This window comes from Crotalus tigris, unplaced genomic scaffold, assembly GCF_016545835.1.
Source record: "Crotalus tigris isolate CLP2741 ecotype Arizona unplaced genomic scaffold, ASM1654583v1 scf7180000021379.394396, whole genome shotgun sequence".
Classification (NCBI taxonomy): Eukaryota; Metazoa; Chordata; class Lepidosauria; order Squamata; family Viperidae; genus Crotalus; species Crotalus tigris.
The window spans coordinates 287,750-313,719 of NW_024098482.1; the positions used below are offsets into that span (position 1 = coordinate 287,750).

The following is a 25,970-nucleotide window of genomic DNA, read 5'->3' on the forward strand; positions in this document are numbered from 1 at the left end:
AGCGCTGCCAGGCGGGCAGGCAGGTGTCTTGCTTGGCTGTGGCTTGGGGGGGGGGCACTTTTTTCAGTGCCATTGTAACTTCGAACAGTCACTAAGCGAACAGTTCTAAGTCGAGGACTACCAGTACTTCATCACTTTTTTCCTTTTTTTTTTTTTGGGGGTCATTGTTTTTGATACCTTGCTAGGCGACGGGTGGTCCTCAGATGTTGCCGTATCCTAAAAGTGGTACAATGGGCGAAAAGGCTGAAAAGCCCTGGACTATGTATTGAAAAACAGAATTACAGAGTTGGAATCCCAAGGACTGCCTGTTTTATTGGAGTGGGGTGGCAAATCCTGCGCCATTTGAGGCTAAGGAAGATTCTGCAACTGACCTGCTATCTTCTTAGTCTCTTTCATCTGACGCCTCTTTTCTCTTTGGGCCTTTGATGTAAAATGTATTTGTCAAATTCAGACGGGAAGAGAAAGATACTGTGGATTCCTTGCGTTCCTCCTCACGACAAAAAGGCCCAGCTTTCTCTCATCTTGCCACAGGAAAAGATGGGATGGGATGATTGACAAATTCCTGATAGGAAGCCACACAAATTGAACTGAAAGCCTTAGAGGGAGATTTTAGCAACCGCTGATTTTCTTCTTGGAATTCCTGGGTGGGAAAACAGCTCAAATCAAGTCTTCCTCCGGCTTCGGAACCGATCTTACGTCCACCTTCAAACCTCAGAGGTCAGCTTCATGCACGCTGCCCTAAACCCAAGTTGACCAAATGGCATTCACACAACACGCTGTTATGTATCGTAGCTGAACATGCTGGCTTGCTTGGCCACCAGCTGGCTTCCAAACTGCCCAGGTTTATTTGAATCAAGTCGAGCGTGTCAAGAATGTCTTTTGGTGGAAGTATTTTTTTCTGCCAATTCCTGCAGAAAGGAACGGGACACGAGTAGACCTTTTTTTTTTTATTTTTAGGAGAGTCACATATGTATATTTCTGTAATGACCCGTGCTATGCCTTGCTTTAGTTCATTGAGCGAGTCACAAAATAAAGAAACCTGGATCAAGCAAAGGTGGCTTAATGGGATGTCCCTACAGCCAGTCTTTACAAAAAAGATGTTGAGAGTTTGGAAAAAGTGCAGAGAAGAGCAACTAAGAGGATCCAAGGCCTGGAGACTAAAGCATACAAAGAACGGCTGCGGGACTTGGGTTTGGCCAATCTAAAGAAAAGAAGAAATAGGGGAGACAGGATAGCAGCATTCCAGTATCCAAGGGGCTGCCACAAGGCAGAGGGAGTCAAGCTATTCTCCAAAGCAGGGGTCTTCAAACTTGGCCCTTTTATGACTTGTGCAATTCTCAGAATTCCTCAGCCAGGCACACATGCCTGGCTGAGGAATTTTGGGAGTTGAAGTCCACAAGTCATAAAAGAGCCAAGTTTGAAGACCCCTGCTCCAAAGCACCAGAGGGCAGGACAAGAAACAATGGTTGGAAACTGACCAAAGAGAGAAGCAACCTGGAATTAAGGAGAAACTTCCCGACAGTGAGAATGATTAACCAGTGGGACACCTGGCCTCCAGAAATTGTGGGTGCTCCATCACTGGAGCTTTCTAAGAAGAGACTAGACAGTCACTTGTCTGAAATGGTTCTCTTGAGCTGGGGGCTGGACTAGAAGACCTCCAAGATCCCTTCCAGCTTCTATTCTATTCTATTCTATTCTATTCTATTCTATTCTATTCTATTCTATTCTATTCTATTCTATTCTATTCCATAATTTGTTATTCTATTCTACTCTACTCTATTCCATATTTTCTTTTTTCTATTCTATTCTATTCTATTCTATTCTATTCTAGTCTAGTCTAGTCTAGTCTAGTCTAGTCTAGTCTAGTCAGTCTAGTCTAGTCTACTCTACTCCATTCCATTCTATTCTATTCTAGTCTATTCTACTCCATTCCATTCTATTCATTCTAATTCTAGTCCTTGACAAAGCCCCAAATTCCCATAGCTAAGTAAAATCGTTGTGAAGTGAGTTTTGCTCCATTTTATGACCTTTCTTGACACGGTTGTTAAGTGAATCGCTGTTGTTCTTAAGTTAGCAACACGCTTGTTAAGTGGATCTGGCTCCCCCATTGACTTTGCTTGTCAAAAGGTCACAAAACGTGATCACATGACCCTGGGATCCCGCACCCGTCATAAATACAGGTAGTCCTCCAATTACAACTGTTTGTTTAGTGACTGCTCAAAGTTACCACGGCACCAAAAAAACGTGACTTGTGACCGTTTTTCATAGTTACGACCTCTGCAGCATGGGATCCAAATGTAGATGCTTGGCAACTGCTTCATACTTATGACCTTTGCTATGGCCCAGGGTCGTGTGATCCCTTTTACGACCTGACAAGCAACGTCAATGGGGAAGCCAAATTTGTTGGCCAACTTACTAACTTATTGACTGCGACTTAACAACTGCTCACTAAATGAATAGTGAGCCCAGGACTACCCCTACGATTGTTTGGTCAAGTGACTTTTTTCGTATTAAATGACTAAGTTTGCATTTATTTATTTATTTATGAGACTTATATACCGCTTTAAGTGCAAGCACTCTCTAAGCGGTGTACACCAGTAAGCAATGTATATATATATTTACATTGCCCCCAACAATCTGGGTCCTCATTTTACCTACCCGGGAAGGATGGAAGGCTGAGTCAACCTTGAGCCGGTGAGATTTGAACCGCTGACCTGCTGAACACAGTCAGCTAAAGTACAGCACTCTAACTGCTGCGCCACCTCGGCTCATCTTCTGTTTGTACTATTTGTTGACTTGTAGCTGAGGGAAATGGGACATCAACGCGAGGTCAACTTCATTTGGAGGACCCACAAGAGTGGGGACACAGGGTATGTGATGGGTCCCCTCTAAGGGGGACCAAGAAGGACCTTTTGGAGCCCGTCAAGTGGTTAGTTTGATGGTTATCAGCAAGGTTGTTTACTGAGTTTTGTATTCGGGTTTCATTTCTATAAACCACCCAGAGTCTGAGCGAGTGAGGTGGTCGTACAAATTGTATAAATAGCAATAACACTAGGAATTATATGCCGCTTCGCAGTGCTTTGCAGCCCTCTCTAAGCAGTTTACAGAGTCAGCCTATTTGCCCCCCACAATCTGGGTCCTCATTTTACCGACCTCGGAAGGACGGAAGGCTGAGTCAACCTTGAGCCCCATCAGGATCGAACTGCTGACAGTGAGGAGTAGGTTAGCCTGCAGTACCGCATTCTAACCATTGCGCCTTCAGGGAAGGAGGGAGGAGGGAGGGAAGGAAGGAAGGAAGGAAGGAAAAGAAGGAAAGAAGGGAGGGAGGGAGGGAAGAAGGGCAATAACAATAGCACTTAGACTTATATCCCGCTTCACAGTGCTTTGTAACCCTCTCTAAGTGGTTTACAAAGTCAGCCTATTTGCCCCCCACAATCTGGGACCTCATTTTACCCACCTCGGAAGGACGGAAGGCTGAGTCAATCTTGAGCCGATCAGGATCGAACTGCTGACAGGGAGGAGTAAGTTAGCCTGCAGTACCGCATTCTAACCACTGAGCCTTCAGAGAGGGAGGGAGGAGGGAAGGAAGGAAGGAAGGGAGGGAGGGAGGGGCAATAAGAATAGCACTTAGACTTATATTCCGCTTCACAGTGCTTTGCAACCCTCTCTAAGCGGTTTACAGAGTCAGCCTATTTGCCCCCCACAATCTGGGACCTCATTTTACCGACCTCGGAAGGCTGACTCAACCTTGAACCAGTCAGGATCGAACTGACGACAGTGAGGAGTAAGTTAGCCTGCAGTACCGCATTCTAACCACTGGGCCTTCAGAGAGGAAGGAAGGGCAATAACAATAGCACTTAAGATTTATATCCGGCTTCACAGTGCTTTACAGCCCTCTCTAAGCTGTTTATAGAGTCAGCCTCTTTCCACAACCATCTGGGTCCTCATTTTACCGACCTCGGAAGGACAGAAGGCGGAGTCCTGAGCCCCGTCAGGATCAAACTCCTGGCAGTGAGCAGTGAGTTAGCCTGCAATAGCTGCATTCTAGCCACTGCGGCACCACAGCTCTTTATTTACAATTGTGCCGTTTAATTACTCTGTGCTAGTTAGCTATTTTGGCGCCTCCCGATCAGGCTGGACCCCTGGATAAGTCCCGGCAGTTTTCTTGGCAACCTGTCCAAAAGTTGTTTGCCGTCCTCTTTTGCCCTTCCTAGGGCTGGAAGGGCAGGGCCTGGCCCCAAATAACTCAGCTGGCTTCGTGCCTCAGGCCGGACGAAATCTCCAGGTTAACTTACCTGGTGCCTGGAACCCCTGCGCTAAACTGACATTTAGTCCTTTAATTATAACCGGGACAAGCGCTGGAGACTTTGCTGGAGAATGAACAACAGGAAAACACAACTGCTCTTAAATCCGGCTGACCTCGTTTGTCCTTTACGCAGGTTTATTGTGCAGTGGGACACCTTTACAGCCCTGGTGTTTGGCAGCCTTGTGGATGCCACCGATCTCCAGGTCAAAAAGTCAGGAGCTGAATTTTTTTCCCTTCTGAACATAAATGTCAGCCGACCCCCCAGAGGGAAAAGCAAATGCATTCTTGCATTTCAAAGCTGGGCTGGGAACTGCCCTGAAAACAGCCTTATCAAGGTTATCTTCCTGTTGGCCCAGGAGTTTTAGAAAGAATTGCAGACTATAAACCTTGAGCAACTGCCTTACGACTCTGTGCTTCCTTTGCAAAAGCAGCATTAGTATTTAGGTCCCCGCTTTCTTAGAAAAATTGGGGGTGGGGCAAAGTCTTGCCACAAAAAAATAAGATTTTTTTTTCTGGATACAGGTAAGCCTCAACTGATGACAATTGAATCCAAAATTCCTGTTGCTCAGACAAGTGTTAAGTGAGTTTTGCCCCATTTTATGACATTTCTTGCCCCAGTTGTTAAGTGAATAAGTTAGTAACCTGGTTAAGTCAATCTGGATTCCCCGTTGACTTTGCTTGTCGGAAGGTCACAACAAGGGATCAGGTGACACACAAACACACACCCCACAACGCTGCAACTATCACGAGTCAGTTGCCAAGCGTCTAAATTTTGATCACGTGACCATGGGGATGCTGCGGTAATGGTCATTAAGTGTGAAAAATGGTCGTAAGTGCACTTTTTTCAGTGCCGTTGTGACTTTGAACCAGGAGTTCTCAAACTTGGCCACTTTAAGACTTGTGGATTTCAACTCCCAGAATTCCTCAGTCAGCGTGCCTGGCTAGGGAATTCTGGGAGTTGAAGTCCACCAGTCATAAAAGGGCCGAGTTTGAAGGCTCCTGGTCTGGATTGAAGCCCACAGTTTCATCAAAATGGCTGACTGAGGAATTCTGGGAGTTGAAGTCCACCAGTCATCAAAGGGCCAAGCTTGAAGACCCCTGGTCTGGATCCAAGCCCGCTGTTTCATCAAAATGGCTGACTGAGGAATTCTGGGAGTTGAAGTCCACCAGTCATAAAAGGGCCGAGTTTGAAGACCACTGGTCTGGATCCAAGCCCGCCGTTTCATCAAAATGGCCGACTTAGGAATTCTGGGAGTTGAAGTCCACCAGTCATAAAAGGGCCGAGTTTGAAGACCACTGCTCTGGATCCAAGCCCGCCGTTTCATCAAAATGGCCGACTTAGGAATTCTGGGAGTTGAAGTCCACCAGTCATAAAAGGGCCGAGTTTGAAGACCACTGCTCTGGATTTTCATCAAAATGGCCGACTTAGATTCTGGGAGTTGAAGTCCACCAGTCATAAAAGGGCCGAGTTTGAAGACTCCTGGTTTACAACATTGATGTTTTCTAGGTTGAGAAATGGAAATCCTTGGAAATAACCCTCTCTCTTACACACACACACACACACACACACACACACACACACACACACACACACAGAGTTACCTAGCCTTTTTCCCAACCAGACCATTGCCCTTTCAAGCACAGGCTACCCATAAGAGAAAAACCGCCACCAATCCTTAAATTTTTATCTCTCTCTTTTTTAATTTGGCATTTTGTTATTTGCATTTATATTAAAGCAAAGTGCATCTTTTCTTATTTTTCTGGTTTATACACATTGCACAATACATAAATAATGATGCTTATAAAACGTCTTTGTATTTACAAGTAATAATATATTTATATATAACATAAAATACATTTTTTTCTTTAATAAATCTCAGGGTTTTTGTTTTTTTTAAAAAAGAAGTCTGTTGTTATTTTTTTATTTCTCCCCCCCCCCCCAAAAAAGCACTTCAATGCTAAAATTCCCAGGATGATGTTTTTTTTTCTTCACTTATTCCTTTTTTGCTTTTAGAAAAATAGCTTATGTTAAGGTCTAAATGTGCTCACTGAGCCAAGAACAGTGTAAAATTATCATACTAAGTGTATGAATTGAAGAAAAATACTAACATATTAAATCCAGGGGTAGGCAACCTTGGCTCTTTTAGGACGCGTGGACTTCCAACTCCCAGAATTCCTGAGCCAGCTATGCTGGCTCAGGAATTCTGGGAGTTGAAGTCCACGCGTCCTAAAAGAGCCAAGGTTACCTACCCCGTACTAACCAAATGACTGCAGCTTCTGGATGCAAACAGTTATTATTTTAAATTGGATCAAAATAAGGGACAGGGAGTAAATACTGAAAATCAGCTTTGTCCATTGAAAAGAGAAGATGGGATACAAACGCTGCAAATCCATTTGAAAAGCCCAGACCAAATAATATTATTATTTGGGGGGGGGGTGTGGCGTAGGGTTTACAGGCATTGTGATAGCCAAGCCCGGAAAAATGGCAATTTCTTTCCCAAATGCGTGCAGCTTCTTCTTCTTTTCCATCCATAAGGTCAGTCAAAAGAGTTGAGAGTTTCAGGTAGATAGAGTAAGAGAGGAAGGGAAGAAAGACGCCTTATTTGCACGCTGTTGGCTAAAATTCTGCATTTCTGCAGAATAAACTCTTTGATTATTGTGCCCAGAACCAGGCACCCCTTCTGCCTGACCTTCCTCAATAGTGGCCGGTTTGATTTATTTAATTTATTTGTATTTCTTAAACCTCAGCTCCCTTTCTCTTGCAACAGATGGGGCGACTTGCAGCAACGTACAGAGATCCACGTGGTTTAAAGTTTTCATAAGAAAGGGATCTTGGAGGGGTTAAAGAGGACAGATTATGATGCAGAACCATTATATGGTTCTAGAACGAAATACAGGTGGTCCTCGGCTTTACGACCATGACCTTTAAGACCCACAAACTTCTGTCCTTAAGCAAGACAGTTTTAAGCGAGTTTGGGCCCATTTTGTGATTTTTCTTGCCACGGTTGCTAAGTAATAATAATAATAATAAAGTTGGGAGGGACCTCGGAGGTCATCTAGTCCAACCCCCTGCTCAGGCAGGAAACCCTGTGAATCGGCTCTTGTTAGTAGCATTGGTTGTTAAGCGAATCCGGCTTCCCCCATTGGCTTTGCCAAAGGGGAATCCCAGGATCACACTTTGCAACCGGTCACTGAACGAATGGTCGTTAAGACGAGGACGACCGGTCACGGCTTGCAGGAATCTGTTCGACCAATCCCCTTGCAAGCCCGATGAAATTCCAGACCGACCTCTATCTATGGTCACTGAAGGAAACCAGATCTTGGTGTATTGGTGGCACTTCTATAAGTGTGGATTGAGAAGGTCTGCTGAAAATAGGCATAACGTGCCAAGTGTGCAAAGAAGGTGTGTATTTGACGGGGGGGGAGGGGGAAGGCAGGATTCTTCTGGACAGAAACGCGTGAGCCGTCACAAAGGGAGGCAAGAAAGAGAACGCAGCCTGAATTCAAGCTGTGAAGGTGGCAACTTGCAACTCCTGCTCATTAAGGATTGATTGAATCACAATTGAAAAAGAAACTGAAGGGTCCTCTCTGTCACCACCTCCAACTTACACCTTCCCCAACCTCCTTGGGACTCTCCTCTCCTTCTGCGTTGTCGGTCCTCCACGTTTCAAAAAGTATGTCCAAATCAAACCCCCACCCCACCCCACCCCAAAATAAAAAGACAGAGAAAAGGAGGGAGGGAGAAAGAAAAGAAAATCTTCCCATAAGCTATTTCTCAAAACAGAACAAACAAAAAACGTTTGCACACCATAGCAAGCACTCAAAAGGAACCGTTTTAGCAGCAAAGTCATTATAAAATGTCACTGGGGAGCAAGCGGTTCCCGGAGCTTGGCCCCTGGAAGAAGGGGGGGGACTTCCGATTCCCAGAACCCCTTGCTGGCAGGATGGAATTCTGGGAGCTGAAGTCCGCTCTTCCTCAAGGAGCCAAGCTCGGGAAGGCCTGCGGTTGGGGTCTCGGGAAGTCATCGGTTATTAAAAATAATCTCCAGCCAGCACGGACAACTGCTGATGAACTGTCTTGTGTAGCACTGGCCCCAACCTTTTACAAAGCTAATTTGCACCGTGAAACCGGTCCAAGGCTGCTGCATGAATTCGTGGTCGTTGGGCCGCTGCAAGCTGTACGCTTTCTCGTAATCGAACGCTTTGATGGAGAAGCCCGGAAACACCTTGTGAACCAACAACGTCCTGGAATCCGGGTTGTCCAGTGTGGCCGACTTGATAAAAATCGGATAACTGCTGCGGTTGTAAAGCCATACTCCGTCGGCTTCCTTGCTCAACTGGATGCCGTAGCCAATCTTGGCTCGGACCTTCTGCACCAGGTGGTTCTTATTGTCCGAATTGAGCTGTCCGAGGCAGAAACCGTTCCCCTGAGGTAGATCGTAAAAGATATCCAGGGAAGGTTCTTGGACCGAATACAGGCGCCCCACGCGGGTCTTCTCTTCCCAATAGGCCACCACGCACCAGTGTGACAGATCCCCGGGGTCCTGTAGCACTTGGGAATCTAGGAGACAAAACAGAGAGAATACCGAAGGTTAATTCTCACAAAAAGGCCAGCGTTTGGACGGAAAGAGATTAGCAGGCCTGAATTACAGGAAGTCCTCGACTTATGACAGCCATTTAGTGACCAAGGTCATGAGGACCCATCCAAGAAATACTTATGACCTGAAGTTTCCCCAAGCCCCTCCCCTGCAGTCACATGACTGCAACCAACTCGCAGTCACGTGACCCCAATTTAGGATGGTTTTTTTTGCTGAAAATCAGCATTTATTTCCACTTTGCGACAAAAACTCCCAATAGGAAACAACAGTTCACTTAGCAACTGCCGCGTTCGCTTAATAAATGCATTTGCTTACTGAGCACTGCAAAAAAAAAAAAAAATAAAATATCAGGTTAGTTTCATGGGTGGTCTATGATCATCATGACACGTGTCCATAATGAGTATGATTATTATGGTCATAAGTGAAGGACTATCTGTAAAATGGACTGGGTTTTTTCCGCCCCCATAAACATAATTTACTTAATGATTGTGTTAGACAAATTCAGAATAACAGTGAATATAGAATAATAAATGACGTGACACTGTGAAAAGAGACCTTGACGCCATTTGTGTAACAACAGATTGTCTCACCCCTCTTGTTATAATGAACTTTGTATTTCTCAAAACCTTTTTTGGATCAAAATGGAACCAAGTGAGAAATCTCGAGACCGTATCCATTTCCAAACTGCACTTGAGCAATTACCCCAGAAAACGTTTTAAAAACATATTTGTAACAAAAAAAAAATCCTAGTGTTTCTGTTTTAACGCGGCCAGATTTTCGCTCTTCCCGAGAAAGTTCAACGGTGTCTTTCATCTTAGAACAGTGTTTCTCAGCTTTGGCAACTGGAAGATGCGTGGATTTCAATTCCCAGAATTCTGGGGAATTCTGGGAAATGAAGTCCACACATCTTCCAGTTGCCAAGGTTGAGGACCTCTTCCTTAGAAGATGATCCAGGGATCGCACTGTCACTTAAGAGAAATATTTGGCCACTGGGTCTCTTTAAGTTGATGGAGGCTTCACGGCCTCACTCCCAAATCGTAAGGATCAGATGTGAACAAGGATTTGGGAGTGAACAGGCCCCAGTTCTACGTGACCTCTTAAACCAGGGGTTCTCAACCTTGGCAACTTTAAGACTTGTGGACTTCAACTCCCAGAATTCCTCAGCCAGCAAAGTCCACAAGTCTTAAAGTTGCCAAGGTTGAGAACCCCTGTCTTAAACCCTCCATAAAGATGGAATTCTACACCGATGGGATGAACTAAGAACATTTACTTGAGATCCATCTTTGCAGCAGCACTGTCTACTTTCTCCCAATTGCCAACAATTTATATTATTCATGGACCGAGGCCAGCCAAATCAGTTGTGAAAGTGAGAGGCGAAGACACAAAACTGCTTTAGGCTGTGGTATCTTTATATGCCATAATTCTCCCACCTACCCTGCAAAATCTCTCTCTCTCTCTCTCTCTCTCTCTCTCTCTCTCTCTCTCTCTCTCTCTCTCTCACACACACACACACACACACACACACACACGCCCCCCCCCCTCTCGGCAAGTCCTCGCTGCACCCTTTCAATTCAAGCCAAGAGTAAATTAATGGCAGATAACAGCTTACCAAAGATCTGCTAATCAACCACAGATGTCCTTTGCGGTGTCAAATGTGTATAAGTGGAACTGACAATACAGCCCAACAAGCACCCACATTTTTTTTATTATAAAGTTTTTATTTTCTATTTTACAATACATTATAATCTTAAAAATACTTCAGATAAAAAAATAAAACAAATTGATACACACCACTTTTGGTATTGCCCACCCATTTCCCCCCAAACCGCACCCACTCCCAACCAACTTGCCTCTTTCCCAAATTTTGAGCGTGTGATTTTAGACACACTAGGGTGGCTGTAAATGGAGGACCAGAGACGTCACTTTTTTCAGTGCTGCTTTAACTTAGAACAGTCACTAAGATAAGATAAGATATAAGATAAGATAACCTTTATTGTCATTTTTTTTTACTGTGGGCACAACGGCACATATAAAAAATGAAATTTAGTTGCCCGCTCTCAAAGTGAAACACATACATGACGCACACCTAAACATACTATGTATAGACTCCACACCCCTACATATACGTAGCAAATAAATATTAAATACTGTCCATCTGGAATATATAACAGAAGGAGGAAGCTTCAGAGTTCACAAGGTTCAAGCTGTACGGAATGAAACTCTGGCTGAAGGTTGCAAACTGAGGACTCTCTGATTTAGAGGCATTGTTTATGCCTAGATTTCTGCTCATAAATGCAACAAAAAAGTCAAAAATTAAATTTGCATGGAATTCTCCTTTCTCACCAAAGCCCTTCCTTTTGTTTAACTATGCCTCATGTTAAAAGAAGGGGCAAAGCAATTATTACAAACTTTCCTAAAGGAAATCAAAAGGGGCGTTGTCTTACCTGAACGCCTTTTCTCAGCAGGATGATGTAGAGTCCAAATGGATGGGTTCTATGACGGCCTTCCTGCCTGGCAGACTGGGTAAAAACTTCGGCCACACCCCTTCCTTTGGGCGTGACCCCAGTTTTGACTTAGGCGAGAAACTTTGTTGGAATTAACCTTGCAGCTCTTTATTATATCTTTATTATAACCCTGCCTAGACCTATCCTCTGGGTGGGCTTGGACTCTACATCATCCTGCTGAGAAAAGGCGTTCAGGTAAGACAATGCCCCTTCTCCAGCAGGATGGCTGTAGAGTCCAAATGGATGGGACATACCAAAGCCCTCATGTCCCCCTGGGAGGGAATGTCTAGGCTACCGAACTCTGAGCAGATACGACTTGTTGAAGAACTCTTCTGCCAAAAGCCGCGTCTGCTGCTGCTAGGGAGTCTAAACGGTAATGTCGAATAAAAACCGAAGGTGAGGACCAGGTTGCGGCCCTGCAAATCTCTTCCACCGGAGCTTGCGTTAGCCACGCCGCAGATGTAGCTGCGCTCCGAGTTGAGTGAGCAGTCACCTGAGTGGGTGCTGGCAAATCCTGTGAGACGTAGGCCTGCGCTATGCAGGCTCTGATCCACCTGCCTATGGTGGAAGGAGATACCTTCTTTCCCATAGTTGCTGGTTGAAAGGACACAAATAATGCTTCAGTCTTTCGGAAAGCCGAGGTGCGTTTCACGTAGAAACACAGCGCTCTCCGCACGTCCAGCTTGTGCCATCTGTGTTCTAGTCTATGTTTGGGTCTTGGACAGAAATCAGGAAGCGAAAGTTCCTGAGATCTGTGAAAGATGCTATTTACCTTCGGAATGAAGGTCGGGTCTGGTCTAAGAACGACCCTGTCTTTGAAAAAGGTACACAGATCCTTCCTTACTGACAGTGCTGCTAGTTCTGAGATTCTTCTTGCTGAAGTAATTGCCACAAGGAAAGCTACCTTCAGTGATAGGTGATGGAGTGAGCATGTTTCAAGAGGTTCGAAGGGTGCTGATGTCAAGGCTAGAAGGACCTTAGACAGGTTCCAGGACGGGTACCTGTGTATGACTGGGGGCTTTGTGTTAGATGCCCCTTTTAAAAAGGCATTAATAGCTGGATGCTGTGCTAGGGAAGTTAAGTTGTCGCAGGAGAGTACAGTTGAGAGGGCCGATATCTGTCTGCGGATAGTATTGACTGACAGGCCCTTATTAAGACCCTCCAGTAGGTAATCTAGGATATTGGGAATAGATACTGCGGTCGGGTCTAGGTGAAGCGAAGCGCACCACCTACAAAATCCCTTCCACGTAGCGTCATAAATCCTATTAGTGGACGCTCTTCGTGATGCCTGTATGATCGATATCACCCCTGCAGAATAAGATTGTTTAGTTAAGCTTTGCCGCTCAAATGCCAAGCGGCTAGTTGTAGCCACTGGGGATCTGGGTGTACAAGCTTGCCCTGACTGAGTTTTACCTTGTCCGGGGGGATCCTCCACGGAGGTGATATCGAAAGGTCCACGAGGTCGGCAAACCACGGGCGCCGTGGCCAGTGAGGGGCAATGCAGACCATTTCTGCGCCCTCCAGGATCATCTTGCGTATGGTTGCCGGTATTAATGGCAGTGGTGGGAAGGCGTACAGGAGTTGCGCCGGCCACCGGCACCTGAGAGCATCCGTTCCCTCCGATCCCGGGGACGGGAATCTGGAGAAGAACCTGGGGAGCTGTGTGTTCTTGTGGTTGGCAAATAGATCTAGGTGCGGTTGTCCGAACCTCCGGGAGATCTCCTCGAAGAGAGCCGGGTCCAGACGCCATTCCGACTGGTCCACCTTGGCTCTGCTCAGGGAGTCTGCCTGGGTGTTTGTCTCCCCTGAGATGTGTTCCGCTCTGATGGAACTCACATTGGCTTCTGCCCACCGAGCCAGAGCCAATGCTTCCTTCATTAGTTCCACTGATTTCGTTCCTCCCTCCTTGTTTACATGCGCCTTGGCTGCTACATTGTCTGTAAGCACGAGGACGTGCCTCCTCGTTACTAGGTGTGAGAAATGACGGAGGGCCAGGTGTATGGCCCGGAGCTCTAGCCAGTTGATGCTGTGTGACAGGTCCTTCTGACCCCACTGGCCCTGTGCTATCTGGGTCCCCAGATGGGCTCCCCATCCGAACAGGCTCGCATCTGTCGTGAGCGTGACCCTGTTCGGTTCCCTGAATATGCTCCCCTTGAGTGTCATGGGGGATAGCCACCATTTTAGTGATTTCATCACCTGTGCTGGTACCGGCACTCTCCTGCTGGAGGTGCTGAGGTTCCTCCTCTGGTAGGGTAGGAGGAACCACTGCAACTCCCTCGAGTGGAGCCTTGCCCATGGGATGATGCCCATGCAAGATATCATCTTCCCCAGGAGCTTCGAGAGTTGTAGCAAGGGCACTCTCCTGATCTTTTGAATTTGGTGGATTAGCTTGGATATGCTGATCAGTCGCTCCTGGGAAAGGAATACCCTGCACTGTGACGTGTCTATCACCGCGCCCAGGTGTTGCAGTCTCCTTGAGGGAATGAGGTGGCTCTTGTTTAGATTGACCGAGAATCCGTGCCCCTGTAGGGTTCGGATCGTGGTCTTGAGATCTGCCCTTGCTTGTTCCTGAGATCTGGACTGAATCAAGATGTCGTCCAGATAAAACTGTACGCGAACCGGCATCAGCCTGAGATGGGCTGCTATTACAGCTAGGATTTTGGTAAATACCCTTGGTGCTGAAGATAGTCCGAAGGGTAAGGCCCTGTATTGGTAATGCCGGCCCGCGTAGGTAAATCTGAGGAATTTCCGGTAGCTGGGATGGATGGGAATGTGTAGGTACGCCTCTGTGAGATCTATTGAGGATAATAGATCGTCTTCCCTGACGCTGGCTAGGATGGACTTCAATGAGTGCATCTTGAACTTCCTGTACTTTATGAAATGATTCAGGCCCTTCAGGTCCAATATTGCTCTCCACCCTCCTGATGTCTTTGGAATAACGAAGAGGATGGAATAAAATCCTCTTCCCTCCTCTTCCTTTGGTACCCTCTCTATGGCTTGAATTGACAGGAGGTGAGCTATGGCCGAAGTTATCAGCCTCGTCTTGTGTACCTTTCTGGAGATGGGGCATCTGATGAACCGGCTTGGTGGGGGAGAACAAAAGTCTAAGGTCAGGCCATGCCTGATCGTTTCCAAGACCCAGGCGTCGGTGGTGGTCTGCTCCCAGACCTCGATGAAGTTTCCTAACCGACCCCCGATGGGAGTGTCCTGTTTGGCGTCACTTGGTACGCTTAAAGGATCTGCCTCCCGCTCCCCTATATGGGCGTCTGGACTGGAACTGGCCTCTGGCTCCCGGGCTTTGGCGATCCTGGGTTCGATCCTGTCTCGGATAGAAGGATCGTGAGCCTCTGGGCCAGTCCCAGGATTGCCCTGATCGAAAGGGCTGTCTCCATTCCCAGGGGCTTCCTGGGCGGGAGCCCTGTCTCCGGAAGTCCTGACTGCCTCTCCTGTCTAACTTCTTTGATGGATGCACTAGGATTTTTTTCTTGTCTCTGCCTTCGCTGACGTGTGGGTCCAGAATGGAACCAAACAGGGCTTCTCCACTGTATTTGGACGTCGAAAGACGCCATTTGGACCTCAGGTCTGTCTTCCAATTTTTGAGCCACAGTAGCCTTCGCGAGGCCACTGTGGCCGCAATGGACCTTGCCGCATACTTTGTTGCGTACAGTGAAGCGTCAGACACGAATTGAGAGGCCGCGAGGAGCTTGGCCAATGTTTGGTGTACTCTGACCTGGTCTGGAGGCACCGTGCCTTGCAGTTCCCTCAGCCACATGATACTGGCCCTCGCGAAGAATGATGATGAAGTGGCTGCTCTGGCCGCCCAGGCTGCGGCCATATGGGAACGCCGGAGGGAGTGTTCAAATTTCTTCTCCTCAGGTCTCAAGACCTCCGCCATGTCTCCTGGAATCGCGGAGGTAGAAAATAATGAGATCAAGGGGTTATCTACAGTGGGAACCTCTAACATGTTAGAGAAGGAGGGAGATAGGTTGAAAAGCTTTCTTTCCGCGCTGTTAGGTGCCGGTGGGCTCGCAAGTGAGGACCATTGTTCCTCCAGCGTGGTCATAAAGACCTCCGCACATGGGATGTACTTATCCTGTGGAACCTTTTTGGCAAATAGAGGATTGGCCTCCTTGCTTGTTGAGGGCTTCTCATCCTGTACTGATGTTAGGTTGACTGTGGAAACTGCCTTTATCAGGAGTGATTTTAGGAGCGCTGGGTTAAAGAGGCCAGAGCTTGTCGCCTGCTCAGGTGCGGTCTCCTCGTCCTCCGAGAGGGGCATGTCTGACATGTCCAGGTCTACTGAGTCACCCTCTCCCAATTGAGAGGAAGTTTCAGAGATGCTGGTAGGGGGCGGCCTAGCCCGTCCCTTACGGGGTGTGTGAAAGGCCACTTGCCCCTTAGAAGCCATGAACTGGGAGAATGCATCCTGCATGAATGCATGAAATTGTGCCGACCATATGTTCTCCTGCGCCTTGTCGTTGGGGTGAGGCGCTGGAGTGTGGTCGGGTGAAGAAGCTGGTGAGGAGGGATTGGAGGAATCTAACTGTTCAGTTTCCCCAGGAGGAGACCAAGTCTTGAGCACTTCCTCGGCAGTAGGTTCTGTGCTGGGTGCCACCCCTGGGACAGGGGAAACCAAATTTGTCCCATTGACATTGGTTCTCTGTGCTCTGCTAATTTGCCTTTCTAAAGCCAAATGTCTCCTCAAAGCCTCTCGCTCAGCCGTTTTAGACTGTCCCTTCTGAGAAAGGTGCTTTGTTTTAGCTTTCTTCTTCCCCCCCACCTCTGATTCAGAAGATCTGCGTTTTTGTTGTTGCTGTGGGGGGGACAATTGAGGGACCTGTGTGACTGAATACGAGACATTGTCTGCCATTGTGCCAGACACCCCGAGTAGGCAATGCCTGGAAAGGGGGAATGAGATACGCAGATCAGATGCAGATGCTTGGGGCTGTGCCCTCTTCTGCCTATACAAACAATGGCCGGACAGACAGGAATCTTTGGACAGAAGATCCTGCAAGGCAGTGACTAAAGGTCACTATAGGAACAGTTAGGAAAAGAAAAAATATTCCTCCTCACCTCCTCACCTAGTCCAGACAAAAGTACAGTTTATATCTCTCTCTCCCCCGGTCTGTGGCTGTGGTAGCAGACCACGCTCAGAACTGATAGAGGTTCTAATCTTTTATTCCTCTTCCTTCCTCTTGCCCAAGTGTCTTAATGTAAAGGAAAAAAGCGGCGGCTAAACTGCTCGTTTAAAATGGCGAATGGGAGGAAGCCCCGCCTCCCAATAGTAGCCGGATGAGCCACGAGGCTCCAACAATGGCGGGTCTTTAATAGCCAGCAATAGGGTAATTAACCGGCTTGAATGGCTCTTTTGTCCTTAAGGGGGCTGTGCCTCTCCGCTGGGGGAGAAAAAACGGCGCTGAGGCTCTGCCGGTCGGTTTGGGCGCGCTGCGCTTCTCGCGCCGCTCAGCTGATCAGCGCTCTGTTTTCCCGCGCCGCTCAGCTGTTTGGCGCTGAACGGCGCCTCAGCTCCTCCGCCGGACCGAGTGGCCTCCGTGCCACTCAGCTGCCCGGCGGGTGGTCCGGGAAATGTCCCCGCGCCAAACAGCTGTTTGGCGGGATCCGCGGAAGATCCACTGACCGGCCCGAGCCCCCCTGGCTAACCGCCCTGGCGATCCTCTCACCACTCCGACGATCCTGGCTGGGAGGCGTCGGTGTTCTATTCCTCTGCCCGGGATCCCTGCCTGCTGCAAAAAGGGGAGGAAAAAAAAAAAAAAAAACTGGAAGAGGATATTCTTTTCTTTGTGAAAACTCTTCTTTCCTAAGAGCTGCTTCTCGCACTTCTACCAGGCTTCGAGACTGAGTCAAAACTGGGGTCACGCCCAAAGGAAGGGGTGTGGCCGAAGTTTTTACCCAGTCTGCCAGGCAGGAAGGCCGTCATAGAACCCATCCATTTGGACTCTACAGCCATCCTGCTGGAGAAGCCACTTCTTCTTCCATGGTCGTCTTCTTCAAATCTGGAGACATCACTTCTCTGCTGATTAATTTTATAAGCATTTTTAAAGAACGGGAGCTTTGCCAGTGTTGGCAAGGATGGTTTTGCCGGAGGAGCGGTTCAGTTAGAACAGCGGTTCTCAACCTGTGGGTCGGGACCCCATTTGGGCTCAAACGACCATTTCACGGGAGTCGCCAAACAACGCAGTCCGCCATTTCCCCCCCCCCTTTTCCTTAGCTGTGCTACTCCCTTTTATTCTATTGGATTTTGAAAGCCAATAGAATAGACTCTCTTGAATAGAATCTAATTCTATTGGCTTTCAAAAGCCATTAGGAATTGTCCAGGCTGTCTCTGCCCTGCTGAGCCCGCCAAAAGTCCCATTCTGCAAACGGTGCTGCACCAATTGAGTAGTCCTCGACTTACGACCGGTTGAGTAGTCCTCAACTTACGACCGGTTGGGGATCACGGCATTAAAAAGGTTGAGAACCACTGAGTTAGAAGAATTAACCAGTGGAACAACCTGCCTCCAGAAGCTGTGAATGCTCCAACACTGGTGGTTTTTAAAAGGAGACAGCCATTTGTCTGAAATGGTATAGTAGGCAACCTTTCACGGCTCTTTTATGACTCGCGGACTTCAACTCCCAGAATTCCTGAGCCAGCCATGCTGAGGGGAAAGGGAGAGGTTTCCCAGCTGAGCCATGCTGGCTCAGGAATTCTGGGAGTTGAAGTCCACCAGTCATAAAAGAGCCAAGGTTGCCTACCCCTGGTATAGGGTTTCCTGCCTGAGCAGGGGGTTGAACTAGATGACCTCCAAGGTACCTTCTAACATTATATTATTACTATTACTATTATTTGTCCTTCTGCAAATTTTCAATCCATACACTAACGAGTAGCCTAAAGATTTCCAAACTTCCTTTCAACTGTTACTTGTTTACTTATTTTCAAAGCAGGATGAATCGGAATTCCATCTAAAAATTATTTAGCAAAAGGCAGAAAATTAAAATTGGTTGTTCCTCACGGTCCAGGAAGTCCCACGTATGCTTGAAAGAAAATCAGGCCAAATCAATACGACTTCTATCCTCGACAAACACAATGAGCTCCACACAATCAAGTCTGTGCTCCTTTTATTTATTTATAGCATTTTTATCCTATTTTTAGTCAGGGAGATTCACAGAGTGTCTGACATGGACCAAATGAAAATGGCTGATTTTTCTTTCGCACAGATAATAGTCTGGAGGACACCACACCAAAGGAAAAAGCAGGAAGAGGGAAGAGGAAATAAATAAATAAAAAAAACTTCAAGGTAGAAACACAGTTCTGACACTGAGCAATGAGATTTAGGATTATATCAAACGTTATGGGCATTTAATTTCTTTTCATGCTTGCTGGGGAATTCTGGGAGTTGAACTTTTCATATTTTAAAGTTTCAAAAACACGGATTTAAATGAATTGGTAAAGCAAGTCTTTGTGTGTTCTTTTTGGACTCTCCCCAAGTACTGTACTTTAGTGCTACACAATGTTGCATCTAACCCTCCCACTGAAACAACCCAGGGTGGGAGAACTAAGCAAGGCATGATAGAAACAAACAAGTTTTGCATTATGTTGCCTTTAACCATTATCTCTCCCAAAAGGTCTACAGGACAGTTCTTGCAAGCTGGGCAGAGAAAACGTGGTTCAACTTTTCACTTCTCATCCAAGAAGCACCTTCAGTTCTGGGTATATTTTATCCAGGGTGTAAATGGGGCATATATTTGTGCAGAAGGCTTTTGGGAGACGCCAATGTTGTAAGAAAGAACATCCTCCAGATTCATTCTCACCTTCCCAAACCTGCACGGATGCCCCTAGCAATTCTCAGACAGACGGATGTCAGTTAATTTTCAGATTATCTAAATTAGCTGGAGCCTACATAAATGGCAGAGCTCCCTCTGGGCTGTGTTGGTGCAGAAAGGGAGAAAGAGACAAACTTTCATTATAAAATTCCCCTAGAACAGGGGTGGGGAACCTTGGCTCTCTTATGACTGGTGGATTTCAACTCCCAGAATGGCTGGCTGGCTGGCTGGAGAATTCTGGGAGTTGAAGTCCACGTAATTAAGAATAGAATAGAATAGAATAGAATAGAATAGAATAGAATAGAATAGAATATTAGAATAGAATAGAATAGAATAGAATAGACTAGGAAATGGAATGGAATGGAATAGAATATTAGAATAGAATAGCAATAGAATATTGGAATAGAATAGAATATTGGAATAGAATAGAATAGAATGGAATGGAATGGAATAGGAGAAGAGAAGAGAAACTGGAAGGGACTTTGGAGGTCTTCTAGTCCAGCCCCCTGCTCAAGAGTTGCCAAAGTTGATAAAACTAGTCTAGGCCAACGTAAAAGTTAAATGAGCTACATTTAGAACAAAATAACAGAGTGGGAAGGGACCTTGGAGGTCATCTAGTCCAACCCCCTGTTCAGGCAGGAAAGCCTATATCATTTCAGACAAATGGTTGTCCAGTCCCTTCTTAAAAACTTCTAGTGTTGGAGCATTCACAATTTGTATCAATACTTTTCAGATTCTCTCATCACTCACTATTCTAAAAGCCACAGTTGTCTAACCTACCTGGACATTCATCTGCTTGAATACAGATGAAGATCAAGTTTACAATTCAGCTTGGATTCCAGAGCAGTATCTTTATTTGTCGCCTATTTTAATGAAAACACCTTAGAACACCTAAGTGTCCCTTCCTCAATTGCCTTCCACTGTACAATGGGTCACGAGTACCAATTGCCTTGTAACAGCCCACTTCACAAGTTATCGCGTTATCCAGCTGGACAATTTGTTCAGAAGCAAAGACCACATTAGTAAATACATCACGAGACAGAAGATCCCAGCTTATCTGCATTTCAAGCTGCACGCAATTAGCCTAATTGCTGCACTCAATCTGTCTTAGTTTAGATCCACTGAAATGTGTTGGCTTCAATGGTGAAAAAAAAATATCGTATTTTTACTTCTCTCCCCATATCTCAACAGACGGAACAACTTTCAATCTTGGACTTTAAAAGGGTTTCCCCGCCCCAAACACCAAATGAACGTTGTAGACATTTCGCTTAAAACAAAAGGAATCCAGCTGGAAACGTATCCTCAAATCAGAGTTGTGAATTACCAATGTTCACTACCGTTGGGCAGAATTATTTCCTCCAAAATCCAGCAAACCTATTGCTATCTACTTCCAAGGTGATTTATCTGCTCCAATGAATGAATATTTGTGCAAACACCTGGGTGAAGATATTCAATAGTTAGACCAGGGGTCTTCAAACTTGGCCCTTTTATGACTGGTGGACTTCAACTCCCAGAATTCCTCAGCCAAGCACACATGCCTGGCTGAGGAATTCTAGGAGTTGAAGTCCACCAGTCATAAAAGGGCCAAGGTTGAAGGCCCCTGAGTTAGAACCTCAAACCCTTATCATGCATAAAAGAGACCTTATATACTGCTCTTAAATATAAGGATGCAACAAATAAAAAAATACTATGCTCAATCATAAAAGGATGACGTCTAGAACAATCACAAATCACCACTCACCCCTTTTTAATATTGATATTAAACGTCCTACTTTTAATAATTCAGCCCAATATATAACTGAAATTTAAAATTAGCCACACAGCATTATGTTAAACCAGGAGTCTTCAAACTTGGCCCTTTTATGACTTGTGGACTTCAACTCCCAGAATTCCTCAGCCAGGCATCTGGGAGTTGAAGACCTTTAGTTGAATATTTAAAATAAGAAAAAAAAAGCAGAGCCAGAGACCTACGGAAGGGAGAAGACAAGGCTGTTGGAATTAAATAATTAGGCTGGCTGTATACCAAACAGCACAGAGGCCATTTACAGTAAATATTATGAATGGATCTGGCTGAGTTTCTTCACTCAACTCACTCTCTCTCTCTCTCTCTCTCTCTCTCTCTCTCTCTCTCTCTCTCTCTCTCTCTCTCTCTCTCTCTCCATCCCTCCCTTCCAAAACCTCTTTTCTTTTTCATGAGCTAAGTAGAAATTTGGCCTCCAGACACGACAGTACTCTGTAATTTGCATGGCTGATAAAGTCTATAGCCTGCGACAGAAACATGGAGCCAGTTGGCCTTAGTCTAACCACTAGAGACAGACAGGGCAGACCTAGTTCGGGTGTGTGTGTGTGTGTGTGTGTGTGTGTGTGTATTTTTTCTAGCTATAAAGCAAACTCATTCACGGTCTGCATGGCTCCGGCCTGCTGGCTTTTAAAGAAAATACAATTAGGCTTAAAAAGAAAAGTTGTTTTTTTTCTCCTCCTCTCTCCCTCTAGCATTCTTCATCTTTGGATGGTTTGCAGCAGCAATAATTGATTATTTGTCATAATTAGAGGGCAACAGTGACTAATGAAGCATTTATGAATCAATTTCTGTTGGCTTTTCAAATATTCTTGTAGACATGCATGGAGACAGGGGTGTGTGTGTGTGTGTGTCTTTCTGTTCTGGGCCCCTCTCTTAGTACTATACACACAGACAACTCTTCCCCAAAAAATAATTCTAGGCACCCTGTGCTTATTTACACATTATTATATTATTCCATTAACCTGTAACCTATACAGCATTTATGTGCGCTCCTTAAACACAGCAGAGAGCATCTGATCCTTATATTGGGATGATATGAAGACGGAAAATGTTTTGGACTTTTCAGGCAAGATGAAAAAGACGGCATGTTAATTCCTAAAAGTAGATTTTCCCCAAGCTTTCACACAGGTGGGCCTACAACTCCGAGAATTCCCAATCACCTGGAATCTCAGAATTCTAGGCCAAAGTATCTAGAACAGGTGAGGCAACCTTGGCTCTTTTATGACTGGTGGACTTCAACTCCCAGAATTCCTCAGCCATGAATTCTGGGAATTGAAGTCCACGAGTCATAAAAGAGCCAAGGTTGCCTACCCCTAATCTAGAAGGTAAGCAGGTTGGAATAAGAATAACAGAGTTGGAAGGGACCTTGGAGATCTTCTAGTCCAACCTCCTGCTCAAGCAGGAGGCCCCATACCATTTCATTCAGACAAATGGTTGTCTAACCCAGGGGTAGGCAACCTTGGCTCTTTTATTACTCGTGGACTTCAACTCCCAGAATTCCTGAGCCAGCCATGCTGAGGGGAAAGGGAGGTTTCCAAGCTGAGCCAGGCTGGCTGAGGAATTCTGGGAGTTGAAGTCCACCAGTCATGAGGGGGCCATATTTTCCCCAGGCTGGCTCAGGAATTCTGGGAGTTGAAGTCCACGAGTCATAAAGCAGCCTAGGCCTAGGCCAGAGGTAGGCAACCTTGGCTCTTTTATGACTGGTGGACTTCAACTCCCAGAATTCCTGAGCCAGCCATGCTGAGGGGAAAAGGAGAGGTTTCCAAGCTGAGCCAGGTTGGCTCAGGAATTCTGGGAGTTGGAGTCCACAGAGCCAAGGTTGCCTACCCCTGCCCTAGTCTAACCTCTTCTTAAAGGCCTCCAAGTGTTGAAGCATCCAGAATTTCTAACTTTGATCAACAAATTTCTCCTCAGTTCTAGGTTGCTTCTCTCCCTGATTAGTTTCCATCCGTTGCTTCTTGTCCTGCCTTCAGGTGATAGGAGAAGGACAGGCAGTCCTCGACTTAGGACGACAACCCAGCCCAAAATTTCTGTTGTTAAGTGGGTTTTGCCCCATTTTACGACATTTCTTCCACAGTTGTTAAGTGAATCGCTCAGGTTGTTGAATTAGTAACCTGGTTGTCAAGTGAATCTGGCTTCCCCAATTGATTTTGCTTGTCAGAAGGTTGCAAAAGGAGATCACGTGACCGCCCCCAGGACGCTGCAACCGTCATAAGTACGAGTCAGTTGTCAAGCTTCTGAATTTTGATCAGATGAGGGGCTGCAAAAGTCGTTAACTGTGAAAAATGGTCGTAAGTCCCTTTATTCAGTGCTGTTGTAACTTTGAACGGTCACTAAATGAAGTTGAGGATTATCTGTAACTGTCTTGAGGAAGATTGTTAATGGCCTTGTTAAGGCCACACTTGGAATCCTGAATCTAGTTTTGGTCACCACGATGTAAGAAAAAAGTTGAGACTCTAGAAAGAATACAGAGAAGAGCAACAAAGATGATTAGGGGACTGGAGGTTAAAACATACAAGGAACGGCGGCTGGAATTGGGAATGTCCAGTTTAAGGAAGAGAAGGATGAGGGGGGACAGGATAGCAGCCTTCCAACATCTCAGGGGCTGCCCCAAAGAAGAGGGAGTCAAGCTCTTCTCCAAAGTACCTAAAGAAGGCAGGACAAGAAGCAACGGATGGAAACTGACCAAGGAGAGAAGCAATCTAGAACTACGGAGAAACTTCCCGACAGTGAGAACAATTAGCCAGTGGAACTACCTGCCTCCAGAAGCGGTGAATGCTCCAACATGGGAGGTTTTCAAGAAGAGACAGGACAGCCATTTATCTGAAATGGTATAGAGTCTCCTGCCTGAGACAGGGGGTTGGACTAGAACTAGATGACCTCCAAGGTCCCTTCCAATTTTATTATTATTATTATATTATAAGGTAGAACAAACCAGAGTCCAGCAATGTACAAGTGGGCTACTGATCTCTAGAGGAACTAGACTAGTGGTGACAAACTTTTTAGAGACCAGTGCCAAAACTGCAACCCAAAACCCACTTATTTATCACCGGTGCGAGGTGGGCGTGACCATCGAGTGGGCGTGGCCACCAAGCTGTCGGCTCGCTCGCTCGCTGTCCGCTCCAACTTGTGTTTGCTCTCAAGTTGTCTGCAGCAAATGCTGCTTCTGCAGAAAGTTGCTCCTTTTATAGCCTCTCGCCTATTCCCAGACTGCGGAGAGGAAGAGGGAGCAGCTCGGCCCAGCAATGGCTCGTGTGCCACCAGAGACGCTCCGTGTGCCGCCTGTGGCACGCGTGCCATAGGTTCGCCACCACAGAACTAGACTCTTTGCAAATATGAGGATATAATAATAATAATAATAATAATAATAATAATAATAATAATAATAATAAGAAGAAGAAGAAGAAGAAGAAGAAGAAGAAGAAGAAGAAGAAGAAGAAGAAGAAGAAGAAGAAGAAGAAGAAGAAGAAGAAGAAGGGGAAGGGGAAGAGGTAGAGGAAGAGGAAGAGGAAGAGGAAGAAGATCGCACAGACTGACTACAAGCAGCGGCATGACAAAGTAGCAACAATGGTGCATTGGAAGATCTGCAAAAAATATCATTTGCCTGTAAGCAAAAACTGGTGGGATCATAAAATAGAGAAAGTCATAGAAAATGATAAATTAAACTGCTCTGGGACTTCAGAATTCAAACAGACAAGCACCTGCAACATAACACCCCAGACTTAACAATTGTCGATAAGAAAGACAAAAAAGTCTGGATAGTGGACGTGGCAATGCCTGGAGACAGCAAAATAGATGAGAAAGAACTGGAAAGATAACAAAATACAAAGACCTACAAATAGAAATAGAAAGACTGTGGCAAAAGCAAGCAAGGGTAGTACCAATAGTAATAGGCTCCTTGGGTGCAATCCCAAGACAACTGGAGCACCACTTGAACACCATTGGCATTGACAAATTCGCTATTAGTCAATTGCAAAAGATGGCCTTACTAGGAACTGCTTCCATCCTGCAACAATATCTGTAATACCATCAAACGTCCACATCTGCCTATCCCAGGTCCTGGGTAAGGACTCGATAGGTAGACAAAATGCCAAATCCAGTCTGAACATCTGGCTGACTGTGCGATGATCCATAATAAAGTTGGAAGGGATCTTGGAGGTCATCTAGTCCAACCCCCTGCTCAGGCAGGAAACCCTACACCATTTCGGACAAATGGCTGTCCAGTCTCTTCTTAAAAAAGGGTTTCAACAAGATCTCTACAGGTTTCAAATCAAAACCCAGCAAGCAGTAAATTTATAAGGCCTACTCAATGCCTATAAGATGTAATAATGGGTCATAAGAGCTGTTCTTTCAAAAAAAAAAAGAAGTCTTCCATATCTAAGACCGAACTTTGTTTTATTAACTTTCTGGCTACCCTGTTCTAAATGGAACAGTGCCGTTGTAACTTCAAATAGTCACTAAGTGAATGGTTGTTAAGTTTAGGACTTACTTGTACCTATGGGCCACCTCTTTTGGTGCCCCATCAGCGCCCTTGCTCCACCTGATGTTTTACATTTCTGAAACATTCTTCTTTAATTAAAGGTAAAAAAAGACCAGCCTCTCCTATCAACTTACATACCTCAAAACTGGTCTCTCAAGCTGTCCTAGCAAATAATTTTAAAGAAATAAATTTTGCAGGGCTGCAACCCAGCATCTGAGTTAAAAAGCACCATTCACCTGTCCCCCTAAACATCAAAGGTAACCAGGAAGAAGAAAGAAAACCATGTGAATTTACAAGTTATACAGGGTGAAAGCTGGCAACTCTCCCTAGGTGTGTGCTGTGTAGCTTGCGTTCCCATGGCGGCCGGATTGTGAATGCACCCCCAGCCAATTCTTCAAATGCCAAGCTTCCCCAAGAGGCTGAGCATTTAAAAAATAAAAATATTTTGTGACCCATCTAA

General features: G+C 45.8%; 1 protein-coding gene across 2 annotated transcripts in view; it reads right to left on the reverse strand.

Annotated features, from left to right (window-relative positions):
• Positions 1–5,982: 5,982 nt before the first annotated feature.
• SMAD7 (SMAD family member 7) overlaps positions 5,983–25,970 on the reverse strand; it is a 71,264-nt gene continuing 51,276 nt past the window's right edge. Inside the window, exons 4-5 of one of the 2 annotated variants that reach the window (XR_005553534.1) lie at positions 6,568–8,867; positions 5,983–6,439 (exon numbers count right to left, since the gene is read on the reverse strand). Coding sequence is in view for 1 of the 2 variants with exons in the window: in XM_039318482.1 (XP_039174416.1) it covers positions 8,329–8,867 (539 nt within the window). In the remaining variant the exon portion in view is untranslated. Of the gene's footprint in view, positions 6,440–6,505; positions 8,868–25,970 lie in introns of those variants that run through there. The other variant, XM_039318482.1, reaches the window with a different exon arrangement.